The 15,675-nt window shown below is 42.2% G+C and overlaps 1 protein-coding gene across 3 annotated transcripts in view; it reads left to right on the top strand.

The window, feature by feature from the left end:
• Positions 1-12,976: 12,976 nt before the first annotated feature.
• Positions 12,977-15,675, top strand: part of ap1s3a (adaptor related protein complex 1 subunit sigma 3a) — a 50,527-nt gene continuing 47,828 nt past the window's right edge. For all 3 annotated transcript variants that reach the window (XM_072254608.1, XM_072254607.1, XM_072254606.1), the window contains exon 1: positions 12,977-13,070. In XM_072254608.1, coding sequence (XP_072110709.1) covers positions 13,068-13,070 — 3 coding nt within the window. In that variant the 5' untranslated portion in view covers positions 12,977-13,067. The remainder of the gene's footprint in view (positions 13,071-15,675) is intronic.

Below are 15,675 nucleotides of genomic sequence, written 5' to 3' on the forward strand. Positions count from 1 at the left end.
CGTCGGAGCAGTGCTGCCAGGATAATCAAGGACACGACCCACCCAGCCAACACACTTTTCCTCCCTCTTCCCTCTGGGAGGAGGTTCAGGAGCTTGAAGATTCGTACGGCCAGATTTGGGCACAGCTTCTTTCCAACTGTGATAAGACTGCTGAACGGATCCTGACCCAGATCCGGGCCGTACCCTCCAAATATCCGGACCTGCATCTCAGTTTTTTTGCAATACCTTACTTTCCATTTTTCTATTTTCTATTTATGATTTATAAATTAAATTTTTAATATTTACTATTGATTTGTAATCCAGGGAGCTGGAAGCGCAGAATCAAATGTTGCTATGATGATTGTACATTCTAGTATCAATTGTTTGGCGACAGTAAAGTATAAAGAGGAGCAGCCATTGTTAGTGTGGATGGTGTTAGAGTGGTCGGTCTTTGGTTCAACAGGCTTAGGTGAGAACAGGCAGAGGCTAGAACTTAAGCTTGAGAAATTAGAGATATAGCAAGTGTAGCGGGATGGTAGTTCAGGCAGTGGAATGCTCCTTCCGTGAGATGTGGGATTTCAGGGTACCTAACAATCTCCCCGATGACTACATCTGCAGGGAGTGCATCGGACTGCAGCTCCTGACTAACCAGGTCAAGGAAGGGGAGCTGGAGCTGGATGTACTCAGGACCACCTGGGGGCTGAAAACCTCACAGTTGAGACAGGTAATTGGGACTGGCACTGAGGTGGTCACACCCAGAGTGCAGGCTTCTGGTGACCACTAGGGGGAATCAAGGGAGTAAGCAGTCAGTATAGGGTTCCTCTGTGGCCGTTCCCCTTAGCAACAAGTAGGCCCCTTTGGATACTGCTGGGGAGGGGGGGGACAGCAGCAGAAGCCAGGCCAGTAGCACTGAGGATCAGCAGGGAAGGGAAAGGTCAAGCAGAGCAATTGTGATAGGAGACTCGACAGGAGATCCTGTGTCCACAAAAGAGAAGACGGCTTCCAGGTGCTAGGGTCCAGGCAGTCTTGGAGCAGAGCTGCAGAGGATTCTTAAGAGAGAGGGTTATTTTCATGTAAATGTCTGCAAGAAAATGAATCTCAAGTTAGTTTATGGCAACATTTCCATACTTGGATAATAAACTTACTTTGAACTTGTACTTCAAACCTGTGCTCTAACTTTTAAGGAACTGTGGAAATCTATCTCAAGGTTCCTCTGTTCATCAATCCTCCCCCGGTGCCCTTCCCTTGACTGTAGTTTTAAATAAAGGGAATGTAGTCTGAGAGCAATATTAGAAAGTGACCCTTTCTGGAATTTGAACAAGTAGCAGCTGGCCAATGAGATGGAGTTTATTTGAAGAAGAAGCCAATGCACTAGGTATGATAAATCTTGGAGGATGAGAGGTCACTTGGTGTGGAGATTTGAGGGAAGCAGTGATATACTTACGCTGTTAGGTGCGCAATGTAAAGTGAATGGGATTTAAATGACATTGAATAAGTTAAACTCATATAAGGACAAAGTGTCTGGAATGCCTGACAGATTGAGGTATGATTTGGAGAAAAGAATCTCAGCTAAAGTATGACTGTGTAGCAAAGACAGTTAGGAATATATATCATCATCCCTCAGTCAAATTTCTGCTGTGGGTGTGCAATCGTTTCATAAGCTTACGAATAGCACTGGAGCGATATAATCATACAGACAGAGAACACTGCAACACAGAAAAAGGCCCTTAGTCCAGGCCAAACTATTCCTCTGCTTAGTTGCATCGATCTGCGCCCAGACCGTGGTTCTCTGTGCTCCTCTCACCCACGTACTTATCCAAATTTACCTGAAATGTTCAAATTGAACCGGCATCCACCTCTTCCACTGGCAGCTCGTTTCATACTCTCACCACCCTCTGAGGGAAGAAATTTCCCCTCACGTTCACCTGAAACATTTCTCCTTTCACCCTTAAACCATGACTTCTATTTGTGGTCTCAAGCAGCCTCCCCAATGGAAAAAGCCTGCTACATTTACCCTGTCTATACCGCTCATAATTTTGTGTATTTTCATCAAATCTCCCCTCATTCTTCTGCGCTGTAGGGAATGAAGAGCTAACCAATTCTGCCTTTCCCTATAACTCAGGTCCTATAGTCCTGCCAACATTTTTGTAAATTTTCTCTGCACTTTTTCAGTCTTTTTGACATCTTTCCTGTAGGTAGGTGATTAAAACTGCACACAGTATTCCAAATTAGGTTATAATAACATTGTCGTATACAACTTCAACATAACATCCCATCTCCTGTACTCAATACTTTGATTTATGAAAGCCAATGTGGCAAGATCTTTCTTTATCACCTTAACTTCCTGTGGTGCCACTTTCGAGGAAAGTTGATGAGAGGAAAGATACTTGCTGCGTCACTGAGTGCACTGACAGACAACTGGACTCAGGTGCAGAGGAACGAACACCCATGTTGCGACAGAAACAAGAGTTTATTCATCAGAACTCCAGTGAAGTCCGGTGGCACCACCAGACAAATCATTCTTGAAACACACACAAGAGTCCGCTTTAAATAATCACAGTAGGCTGAAAATCCATGCCAGTCAAAATAAACTCGACAAGATTCAAGCCAGCTGTATTTTCAGTGGCTCGACCAAGCGACACGGCAAGATGAATCATTCTCAAAACATACACAAGGCCCCGTGGTAAGTGCTAATTGAGAGTCTGCTTTAAATAATCACAGTAGTCTGAAAACCCATGCCAGTCAAATAAACTTGACAAGATTAAGCAGAAATCACACAGGATTAATGATTCTACCCAAGACGACAATTAACAAATACAGGTGCAAGGCCGGCAGGGCTCATGCCAGTATTGTATCAGGGCAGCGTGGGAGGATGATAGTAACCCAAAAAAGGTGAAATTTGTCAATAAGCAGCCTCAGATCTATGGCCTTATATTGTTGGACAATACAGCAAGGATTCTCAACAGCAAGAATATGTACTTAAAAAACAAGCAGGAATATTTTATATACTTCATATAATTTAGTACCTGGACCATGGAATGATTGCTCTTTATATGATCCCCCAGCAAAGAGAATTTTCTAACTTGAAGCAACAGTTTTATTTTTAGCAGCGCAGGCAGCATCTATGGAAGTGAAGGAATAATCAATATTTCGGTCTGAGACCCTTCATCGGTAATGAGAAGGAAGGGGGGAAGATGTCAGAACAAAAAGGTGGGGGAGAAGAGGGGAGGGGAGGGGAAGGAGGCTAGCTGGAAGGTGATAGGTGAAGCCAGGTCGGTAGGAAAGATAAAGGGCAGGAGAAGAAGGAATCTGATAGGAGAGGTGAGTGGACCAGAGAAGAAAGGGAAGGAGGAGGCAACCCAGGGTTTATATTTAAAAGTGCAGGCTACTTGAGATAAAAGTACATATTGTCTTCCAGTCTCTCAATCATTAAATGCATTAGCTGGCTTTGTGCTAATTAATTCCATAGGAGCCACAAACAATAGCTAGTTCATCCTCTTATCTGTTGTACATTACAACGTGTTCCCCTTAGGAATGTGCCTACAAATAATTTATGATACTCGCGTCTGTTAAGTGGATGGCATTGGATACACAGGTCTCCAAGAAACCAGTTTTATGCATCATCTCTTGACCTAAGAATAATAAAGTTCAGAGGTTAAAGTACATTTATTAGCAAAGTAAATATACTACATATCATGAGCTTCATGTCCTTACAGGCAGCCACAAAGCAAAGAAAACCTATAAAACCCATTAAAAAGAAGACAGTCAAACATCCAATGTGCAGTAAAACAAACCATGCAAACAGTAAAAGTAAGCAAATAGCATTCAGAACTGAAGTTCACAAAATTGAACAGCCAAAAGCCAGCCACAGGAGTCCATTAGTTGCTGGCCACTGTCTCAGTTCAGCGATAATGTCAATATAACAATTCTAAATTTATTTTGCTTGTAAGAAAATATTCAATCTCACTTCACTATCTTCACTCATATTGCTTGCTTTGTAAAACAATAAATTGCAAATCTTACTGGGGTATTTGACTACTCAACAGAGTTCAAAGTAAATTTATTACAAAGTACATATACGTCACCATTTTCCACCCAGAGGTTCATTTTCTTGTAGCCATTCCCAATGAAGAGAAAGAAACACAAGAGAACCAATGAAAAAATGCACACGACAGACGGACAAACAACCAACGTGCAAAAGACAACAAACTGTGCAAATATAGAAAGAAATAACAATAATAAACATGCAAAAAATATTGAGAACACAAGTTGTAGTCATTAAAAAAGACCATAGGTTGTGGAATCAATTCAGCGTTGGGGGTGATTGAATTTAATCCCCGTCCCACACGCTCTTCAAGAGTCTGATAATTGAGGGGTAATAACTGTTCCTGAACCTGATAGTGTGAAACTTGAGTCTCCTGTACCTCCCTTCTAATGGCAGCAGCAAGAAGAGAGCATGGACTGAATGGTGGGAGTTCCCGATGACGGATGCTGCTTTCTGGCAACCGTGCTCCATGCTCAGTGGTGGAGAGGGCATTACCCATGATGGACTGCGCTATAACCATTACTTTCTGTAGTTTTTCCCATTCAAGGGTGTTGGTTTCCATACCAGGCCATGGAGCAACCAATCAATATACTCTCCATAGTGCATCTATAGAGGTTTGTCAAAGTTTTAGCTGACATGCCAAATCTGCACAAACTTCTAAGAAAGTAGGAGTGCTGCTGTGTCTTCTTTGCAATGACAGCTACATGCTGGACCCAGGACAGATCCTCTGAAATTATAACGCCAAGGAATTTAAAGTTGTTGACTCTCTCCACCTCTGATCCCCTGGTGAGGATTGGCTTATGGAGCTCCAGTTTCCTGTAGTCAATAATCAGCCCTTTGGTTTTGCTGACATTGAGTGAAAGGTTGTTGTTGCACTATTCAGCCAGATTCTCAACCTCCTTTTAATATGCTGATTCATCGCCAACTTTGATTTGGCCCACAACAATGGTGTGATCAGCAAACTTAAATATGGCATTGGTGCTGTGCTTAGCCTTGGTCATAAGTATAAAGCAAGTAGAGCAGGGGGCTAAGTGCGCAGCCTTGTACACCGGTGCTGATGGAGATTGTGGAGGCCTACATCAACGGAGCTGCACTGGAGCGGGTATCAAGCTTCAAGTTCCTTGGTGTCCACATTTCCGAGGATCTCACCTGGTCCTTTATTTCCTGCGGAGCACCAAGAAAGCTCACCTCTGTCCCAGGATACTGACGGACTTTTACCGCTGTACCATTGAGAGCATACTCACCAACTGCATCTCAGTGTGGTATGGTGATTGTCCCATATCGGACCGCAAAGCACTCCAGCGTGTGGTGAAAACTGCCCAGCGGATTATCAGCACCCAATTGTCCACCATTGAGAACATCTACCATAAACGCTGCCTGGGCAGGGCGAAAAGCATTATCAAGGATGCATCTCACCCTAACCATAGACTTTTTACTCTCCTCCCATCTGGTAGGCACTACAGGAGCCTCCACTCCTGTACCAGCAGGCACAGGAAGAGCTTCTTCCCTGAGGCTGTGACCCTGCTGAACCTCATATCACAGCGCTAAGCAGTATTGCACACATATTGTACTGTCTCAGTACTTTTATATTTGTGTGCTGTAGCACTTACTTTTTACTTGCAGTTATTTTGTAAATAACACTCTTCTTTGCAATTCTGGTCAGATGCTAACTGCATTTCATTGGCTTTGTATCTGTACTCAGCACAATGACAATAAAGTTGAATCTAATCTAATCTAATCTAATCTAATATATTGTTGCCAATCTGAAATGATAATGTTCTAATCATCTGATAGGTTATTTATCGCTGCACATGTAAAGAAGGAATCCAGATAAACAACACTAATTGCGTGGGATTTGTATTACTACTTTGTAGTTCAACGAGTTAGAAATTAGTTTGGAATAATCCTGGGACCATATCAGATGCATGAATGCAATAATGATTTTAGTGATCAGCATCTCACGTCAACAAAGCTTGAGAGGTCACTAAACCTTTTGCAGCAATGTTCCATGGTCCTGGGATTGTCAAGCCTGCAAGAGAAAACTCTTAACTACCGACTTCTAATGGTAGTCTCGGCTGCCCTCCCACACACCTCCTTCCTCTCTTCACCTCTCTCTCCTACTGCACACCATCATCATTTTGGCATTTATCTCCTTGACCACTATATCTATATCCTTCTCAGGACCTCTGGGATCTCTTTATCTCCCTTGTCGTCTCTCTCCTTCATGGCAGCTATACCATTCACTGCTGACGTCTCAGAGAGTTCTCCATGAAGGATTGCTCTTCTGAGCTGCCTACAACATTTCCCCACATTGATCTGATCCTGGGGGGAAACTCATAGGTCCCATTTTACTGTAAGATATTTTTGTTTAAAGCGGGATTGTGACTTTTGAGTAGGATACATCATCTTGCCAACATTGAATGCATCAATGTTTTAGCATATCAAAGACAGGTAAAATCCACTTTCAAGGCAAAAATGCTTCAGTAAACTCTGTCCTCAGGGTGAACACTGAAAAAATGATCCAGAGGGTTGGTTGAAATTACCTTTGAGCGAGAGATGAAGAGCTGCAGACTGCACGTGACTCCAGGAGAGCCATTAAACAGAACAAAAATGTAGTAATTGGTGACCTGCAATAAAACCAGAAAGTGCTCAGGATCATGAAGGAGAGAAAATCTGCAGATGCTGGAAATCCAACCAATAAACACAGAATGCTGGAGGAACTCGGCAGGCCAGGCAGCATCTGTGGAAAAGAGTGCAGTCAACATTTCGGGCTGAGACCTCGATTGTACTTTTTTCCACAGATGCTGCCTGTCCTGCTGAGTTCATCCAGCAGTTTGTGTGAAGTGCTCAGCATACTCAGTAATCAGGCAATGTTTGGAGAGAATTAATTGTTTATGACAATGATTGTTAGACACTCATATTACACATCTCTATCTGGTTGTTTCTATTGTTAGTGAGCCCTCAGCAGGCCATTTTCAACTACGGGCCAGAAAGTAAAGAAGACATTAATGGAATTTGATCACAGGATAAAAATCTGTTACATAGTAAATTAAATCCTTCATCATGAGAAATGACCAGTTTAAAATATGAATCAAACCTGTGAAAATATTTAAAATCAGAAACAGAGTAAGGTACATCAGAATCAGAAACTGGAAAAGAGAGCTTAATATTCAAGTGGGAATTAATGGATTGGGAAAATTCAAATTTCTGTCCTAATCACAGAGGAATTTTATTCTACATTTTGTTTTATATTTTTGCTCAAGTTTTCATTAAACCAAGTAGTATATAAAAGTAATAAACATGAGAGTTTCTGCAGATGCTGGAAATCCAGAGTAGCGCACACAAAATACTGGAGGAAATCAGATGGTTAGGCAGCATCTATTGAAATGAATAAATAGTTGGGCTGAGGCACTTCTTCAGGACTAGAAAGGAAATGAGAAGGTGTCAGAATATGAAGGTGGGGAGAGGGGAGCAAGGATAGCTAGCATCTGGTAGATGAAGCCAGGTGGGTGGGACAGGTAAAGAGCTGGAGAGAAAGGAATCTGATAGGAGAGGAGGGTGGACCAGAGGAGAAAGGGAAGGGGGAGGAGACGCACGAGGAGGTGATAGGCAGGACAGAAGAGGTAAGAGGCCAGAGTGGAAATAGAAGAAGAGGGGGAGGGGGAGGGGAAATTATGGGAAGGAGAAATTGATATTCATGCCATCAGGTTGGAGGCACAAGATTTCAAGAGGCTGCAGAGGGATATAGACTCATCTAGAGTCAGAGAGTCAGAGAACACTACAGCACAGAAACAGGCCATTCAGCCTAACTAGCCCGTGCTGAATTATTATGCTGCCTACTCCCATCGACCTGTACCTGGACCATACCCTCCATACCCCTCCCATCTATGTACCTATCCAAATTTCTCTTAAATGTTAGAATCAAGTCTGCAGCCCTCCACTTCCACTGGTTGTTCATTCCATACCCTCACCACTCTCTGATTGAAGAGGTACCCCCTAATGTTCCCCTTAAACATTTCACCCTTCACCCTTAACCCATGACCTCTAGTTTTAGTCTCATCTAACCTCCTCAATGGAAAAAGCCTGCTTGCATTTACCCGATCTATACCCCTCATAATTTTGTATATCTCTTATCAATTCTCCCCTCATTCTCCTATACTCCAAGGAATAAAGTCTGAACCTATTCAATCTTTCCCTCTAACTCAGGTCCTCAAGTCCCCGCAATATCTTTGTAAAATTTCTCTGCATTCTTTCAATCTTATTGTTATCTTTCCTGTAGGTAGGTGACAAGAACTGCGTACAATACTCCAAATTTGTCCTCACCAACATCTCCTATATTCAGTACTTTAATTTATGAAGGCCAACACACCGTAAGCTCTCTTTATGCCCCTTTCAAGGAATTATGGGTCTGTATTCTGTTACGTACCCTGTAACTGGGTTGCCAAACCTGCAGAAATGGACCACTTAGTTGGAGTCTGGTTTAACAGAAACTAATAAAGCTTTATTAAAGAAATAAGTAACACAGTACTCTGATCGTAAGGATATAAATGCAACAGGTTAGCAATGATAAAACACATATGTACACAGAACTAGGGTAATAGGAATCAATCAAGCTCTATCGCAGTCTAAGCGTAAAATGATCAGTCTCAAGTGACGCAGAGTTCAGCTCAGCTTAGTACGGTTCGCAGTAATCACTGTTGTGCCGTTGGAGAGAGAGAGAGAGAGAGAGAATGCAAATTTTGATTCAAACAGACCTTTGATGTTCTTCGCAGTTAGCTTTTGGGCGGACCTTTTTTTATGTCTTCTGTGGTTACCAACTGTGATCCCTCCGTTCCGGATACGACTGTTCTTCCGCGGTGAACCTGGCACTCAGGCAAGGGCGGACACACACACCAGGTTCCCGCCGATCGTACCTTTTCACCCTGTGCGTCTATGGTCAGTTCCCATGACCAGACCTCCAAACTCCCACTAACTTGTAGGGGGCACACCGCTCTTCCAGAGTCTCGTTATCTCGTGATCTCGTGGTGTGTGTCGTGCCTTAGCGAACCTGTTCTTTTTATCCCCCTGCTGGGGTATCGCCTGTCCATCAAACTTCAAACAGTTCAGGTTCAAAGCAATCGGTCTGTTAATATCTGAAATGTGTTTCTTTCTCGTTAAACTCTCTCTTCTCTCTTATTAGCATTTTGAATGTTTCTCCATTGTCTCCCTTATCTCTCTCATCAGCATCAATCTTCTGATAACTTGGTTTGTTGTCACAATTCCTAGATCCCTTCGTTCTATCATACTTCATGGTGCCTTAGCAGACTCTGTGTAATTCCTACCATGGTTTGTCCTCCCAAAGTGCACTCTGCTGATCACAGGCCTCCATCAGGAGAAGCAAATATGCATTACCTCCCTCTGGCTTCTCCTGCAAAGCCAACTTCTAATCCAATTTACTACCTCATCCCGAATGCCAAGTGACTTAACCTTCTTGACCAATCTCCCATGCAGGACCTTGTCAAAGGTTTTGCCAATGTCCATGTAGACAACATCCACTGCCTTTCCTTCATTAACCTTCCTGATAATTTCCTTGAAAAACTCTATAAGATCAGTTAGACATAACCTACCACGCACAAAGTCATGTTGACAATCCCTCACCAGTCCCCGTCTATCCAAATACTTATATATCCAGTCCCTCAGAATACTTTCCAATAACTTACCCACTTCTGATGTCAGACACCCAGGCCTATAGTTTCTGGCTTATTCTTAAAGCCTTCCTTAAACAGTGGAACAACATTAGCTATCCTCTAATCTTCCAGTCCCTCACCTGTTGCTAAAGACATTTTAAATACTTCTGCTAGGGCCCTTGTAATTTCTTCACTCACCTCCTATAAGGTAAGGAACACATTGTCAGGTCTTAGGGACTTTTGCACTCTAATTTCTCTCAAGAGCACCTCCTCCCTTGTAATCATACTATATAACTAGTTCCCTCACAGGCACAAACCCTCTCACCATTAAGGACTTCTTCAAGTGTAGGTGCCTCAAGAAGCTGGCACCCTCACCATCCAGGACCCTCACCATCCAGCACCCTCACCATCCAGGACCCTCACCATCCAGCACCCTCACCATCAAGAACCCTCACCATCCAGGACCATCACCATCCAGGACCAACACCATCAAGGACCCTCACCATCCAGCACCCTCACCATCCAGGACCCTCACCATCCAGCACCCTCACCATCCAGGACCCTCACCATTAAAGACCGTCACCATCCAGCACCCTCACCATTAAGGACCTTCACTATCCAGGACCCTCACCATCCAGGACATGCCGTCTTCTCGTTAACACCATCGGTGAGGTAGTACAGGAGTCTGAACACCCACACTCAACATTTGAATTATAACTTCTTCCACTCTGCCATTAGATTTCTGAATGGTCCATGAACCCATGAACGCCACCTCATTATTCATCCTTTGCACTGTTTATTTTTGTAACTTAGACTAATTTTTATATCTTACCCTCCACTGCTGCTACAAAACAACAAATGTCACCACATTCGTCAGTGATAATAAACCTGATCGTGACTATTTTTCTTCTTATTATTTTCAGCTAATTTCTCCCTGATAAGCACTTGTATTCATTAGCATTCCCTTTCAGGATGACGCTACTAGAATTGTGTGTGTGTACTGTAAACCTCTGATGATTTGCCACCCTCAACACAGCAGTGCAGAATTAGCAAACTGAGTACACTATTAAATATTAGTCCTATCTCCAGAGGGGAAGGCCCCAAATCCTTGGCTTTGCTTGTTGCTCTGCGGCCGGGGCGGGGTAGAAGCACTCGGCAGAGATGGTGCTCGGTGCTCTGTGTCGGAGGGCTGATCAGAGGCTTGAAGTTTTCGGACGGACTCAGAGTCGGCTGTGCTCAGGTGCCTCCAGGGTGCTGCATCAGCAAGTTTGCGGCGCTGGAGGTTCATGGCAGGGAGAGTTTCTTCCTTCTACCGTCTGCGTGAGATGATGGGCTATCGGGACTTTGAGACTTTTTGTTTACCGAGCCCATGGTCTGCTCTTTATCAAATTACGGTGTTGCTTTGCACTGTTGTAACTATATGTTATAATTATGTGGTTTTTGTCAGTTTTAGTCTTGGTCTGTCCTGCGTTTCTGTGATATCATACTGGAGGAACATTGTATCATTTCTTAATGCATGCATTTCTAAATGACAATAAACGAGGACTGAGTGTCCTCATAATCTAATCTAATAGACAATACATCTTCAATTCACATCGTTTAAATATATTACAAGTAGCATAAAAAATAGATATTATACATCTGTATGTTAAGGATTTTGGTGAACCAAATGTATTTAATGGGAGGATGGGAATCAGAGCAGTGCATTTAAAGGAAGACAAGGAAACTGAGCCTTGACAAACGCAATACCAAACCATAGGGAATTCTGAACAATGGGTAGCAGATTATTAGAGAGTGTTACAATAGATCTCAGCTAGTAACACTTGGTGTTGAACATATAAATGTTGGTGAAACTGTGTAAATCCACTCAGGTTTTGAACAAGGTTGACATAATAGAAACTTCTTTTAAAACCGGTATTCTAATAGTGTTATTTATAGGATAATGTTTGTGTGATCACTGAGTAGTTTGGTGTTTTGAGTAAGGGACATACTGAGGATTCAATTTTTTTTTAAATTCAGACTGCAGCACTGTTTAAATGAAACGTTGGACTCTACAGACTTTGACCATAGACTCTATCTTTGGAAATAGTAGCTTCTAGCTGCTGGTGTGATAAAACATGTCTCTAATCTGAGCTAATAAAATTAGGTCATTAAATTGTGTCAAGACGTTGAACTTCTTGTGTGCGAGACAACATGCATACTTCTCATAAGAGGCCATGAGATTAACTTCAGGAAATTCAGTTGGTATGGCATCATCACAGCAAACCAACTGGTGCCTGTCATGATCAAATCATACACAGAGAGTACATTTATTTGGCAGTAACTGAGATATTCCCAGTTATGGAACACTGGAAAATGTATTGGAGCATAGCCAATGTACCTCCGAAATTCCTATTCATGGTGAATCACTAGGTGAGTTGGAAATGTAGCAAAGTGCACTCTGGAATGGACACGTTTGATAACTAAATGAGAAGCACTATTCCCAAAATAAGTTTTGAAGGATTTCTTTTATGTTGCTACTGGATTTTAAAATCCTAAAGCAGCATGCAACTTCCTTGTACTTCCACTTGGAGGTAACACTGTTGCCAAGAGAATAGTTTCTGCTTTAACATGAAGCTGAGCACTTGAATCCCGTTTTGCCATTTTACCGCTTGACATTTCCATTGGTGAAAAATCTTGTCCTGGGGATTCACAATTCACGGCAACACGAGAAGCAAAAACAGTCAGTATTTTTCATTTCCTATGGACACATGTTAACCTGCACAAAAGGTGGTAAGATTTGATAGGTGACTCTGTCCCCACTTTCAGAGAAGGTATCAACATATATTATTGAGATTTAGTTGTGATAATATTCCTGCACTATATGAAAAAATACATAAGCTATCAAATAGAAATTGAGACAGAGAGGCTAAACATTTACAAAAACATTATTCAAAGGAGGTAAAATTAAAATTATTACTCTCATTTATGATGCACTATGAAATAATTTATTTTTCATTTACCAGTCAACAAAAACTAGTAACAAACATAAAATTCAAAACCCTGCCATTCTCACAATTGCAGATTTAGAGTTAGATTAAGTCTTTGCACGTTTTTTAACTTGTTCACAAACATTTCTCATTCCTATCTGTAAAACACCAAAACTGCAAAGCACCAGATTAATGATATCCAAAAGATAAGCAAATGAACCAAAGACAAAGTAGGAAGGGTTTCTCCACCCAGCTGCTTAATAGGTAAACCACAAACTGGGAGGAGCTTTAAACTCAAAGAATTCTGGGATAACTACTATGGGTTTCTGAATAGCAGCTTCACAGGAAATGTTTTGTATTCAGATTTTGATAGAGTTTAAAAAAGTGCATCTTTCACCATAAAACAGAATGGTAAGTTTTTTTTGGGGTATTTCTTTGCTTAGAAATCCCTCAATTCTTCCAAGATCTAAGTAGAATGTTATAACCATTTGAGTTTCTTAGTTGCTTTACCTGCTTGTGCAGGTGAAAAAAATGAGTTCACACCCAGTTTACAGTGGGGGGGAGAGCTCAGCTCACATTTTAAGTCACTGTTTCTGTAACAGTTGTTAATATATTGTAATAAAATAAGTTAGAATGAATAGTAGAGCAAACATTAATGATTTCCAGGTGAATGTACTAAAATCAATTGTACAGGCAGTACTCTAGTATCTTCACCTGATACCTAACTGATCAGGTTTGGTGACATTGTTGAGGTTAAAGGAACATGCATTCCTGAATTTATCTGAACAGGTATAGTTACTTGTAAATATAGGAGTACATATAGGTTTTACAATATCTACTAATTTACTCAAAAGTGCTATTGGAGAAAATAGTTCAAAGCTGAGTTTGCATTTTGTTTTTATGGTAGATAATCCCGTGACTCAGCTGCTTTTGTCTTTTAAATACAGAGCACAACCAAAACTGAAAATCCGAAACAAAAAAAGGAGAAAATGTGCAGCAGGTTCCCTTGCAGCTTTTATTTAGATTTAAAAATTGAAGAGGAATTCCAGAAACAAAGAAGCCAAGAGCAAATATAAGAGTTGGTTCTGCATTAATTATAGAGTAATTCAGAATGTAATTAATTTCAAACTGATCTAACATCAGTTAAAATTGTTAACCCTTTTAGCACCAGACATCCATAGAATTTGAGTTAGTGTTTTTATATTTATTAATTTAGTAGCAACTATACAAACACTATCTCATTGAAGTCATGGGCTCAAAACTGAGGTAGACTTTAAATAACAAGCAACACACACAAAGTACTGGTGAACGCAGCAGGCCAGGCAGCATTCATAGGAAGAGGTACCGTCGACATTTCAGGCCGAGACCCTTCATCAGGACTAACTGAAAGAAGAGATAGTAAGAGATTTGAAAGTGGGAGGTGGAGGGGGAGATACAAAATGATAGGAGAAGACAAGAGGGGGAGGGATGGAGCCAAGAGCTGGGAAGTTAATTGGCAAAAGGGATACAAGGCTGGAGAAGGGAGAGGATCATGGGACGGGAGGCCTGGGGAGAAAGAAAGGGGGAGGAGAGCACCAGAGGAAGATGGAGAGCAGGCAAGGAGTTATTGTGAGAGGGACAGAGAGATAAAAAAGAGAGAGAGAGAAAAAGGAATAAATAAATAAGGGATGGGGTAAGAACGGGAGGAGAGGCATTAACAGAAGTTAGAGAAATCAATGTTCATGCCATCAGATTGGAGGCTACCCAGACGGAATATAAGGTGTTGTTCCTTCAACCTGAGTGTGGCTTCATCTTGACAGTAGAGGAGGCCATGGACAGACATATCAGAATGGGAATGGGACGTGAATTAAAATGTGTGGCCACTGGGAGATCCTGCTTTCTCTGGAGGACAGAGCGTAGGTGTTCAGCGAAACAGTCTCCCAGTCTGCGTCGGGTCTCACCAATATGTAGAAGGCCGCACTGGGAGCACCAGGCGCAGTATATCACACCAGCCGACTCACAGGTGAAGTGTCACCTCACCTGGAAGGACTGTCTGGGGCCCTGAATGGTGGTAAGGGAGGAAGCGTAAGGGCACGTGTAGCACTTGTTCCGCTTACAAGGATAAGTGCCAGGAGGGAGATCAGTGGGAAGGGATGGGGGGACGAATGGACAAGGAAGTCGCGTAGGGAGTGATCCCTGCAGAAAGCAGAAGGTGGGGGGGAGGGAAAGATGTGCTTGGTGGTGGGATCCCATTCTAGGTGGCGGAAGTTACAGAGAATAATATGTTGGACCTGGAGGCTGGTGGGGTGGTAGGTGAGGACCAGGGGAACCCTATCCCTGGTGGGGTGGCGGGAGGATGGGGTGAGAGCAGATGTACGTGAAATGGGAGAGATGTGTTTGAGAGCAGAGTTGATGGTGGAGGAAGGTAAGCCTGAAACGTCGACTGTACTTCTTCCTATAGATTCTGTGTGTGTTGCTTGAGTTTCCAGTATCTGCAGATTTCCTCGTGTTTGCAAACTTTAGATATGTGACTTTGTAGGCTCATGGGTTGAACGTTCAGCACACTTACTACTTTGCTTGCTCCTTCTGCCTCTGTTTACTTTTACCAAGGAGGTGGTTTATTTGTTCTTATGGATAGCATGCTTGCTTTTGATTCACAAGGGTGGAAGGCTCGCGTGTCTGCAGAATGAGAAGTGCAATTGAAGTTGATTCTCAAGTGCGGGACCAAAGGCAGGATACCATTGTCAGAGCAGTTGTCTTTAAACTGAGATATTCGCCTGGATTTTACTAAGTGAACTCCTTTGCCCGTCTTTAATCTGGAAAGATAATTTTGTTGAGAACACTCCAGGAACAGCAGCAACGCTGCCAACAAAACTCTTCTGAAGAAAACAGATAATGGCAAAAACCAGCTTAGTTGCTAAAGTTTCAATTGTTCTTCAGTGCCTTTGCCAGAAACATTTAACAACTATTATAATTAAAATATTAGACAATAAATAAAAGCATAAAAATATGCAATCTTTAGAATCAGACACAGTAC

Source organism: Mobula birostris, chromosome 4, assembly GCF_030028105.1.
Source record: "Mobula birostris isolate sMobBir1 chromosome 4, sMobBir1.hap1, whole genome shotgun sequence".
In the NCBI taxonomy this organism is placed as follows: Eukaryota; Metazoa; Chordata; class Chondrichthyes; order Myliobatiformes; family Myliobatidae; genus Mobula; species Mobula birostris.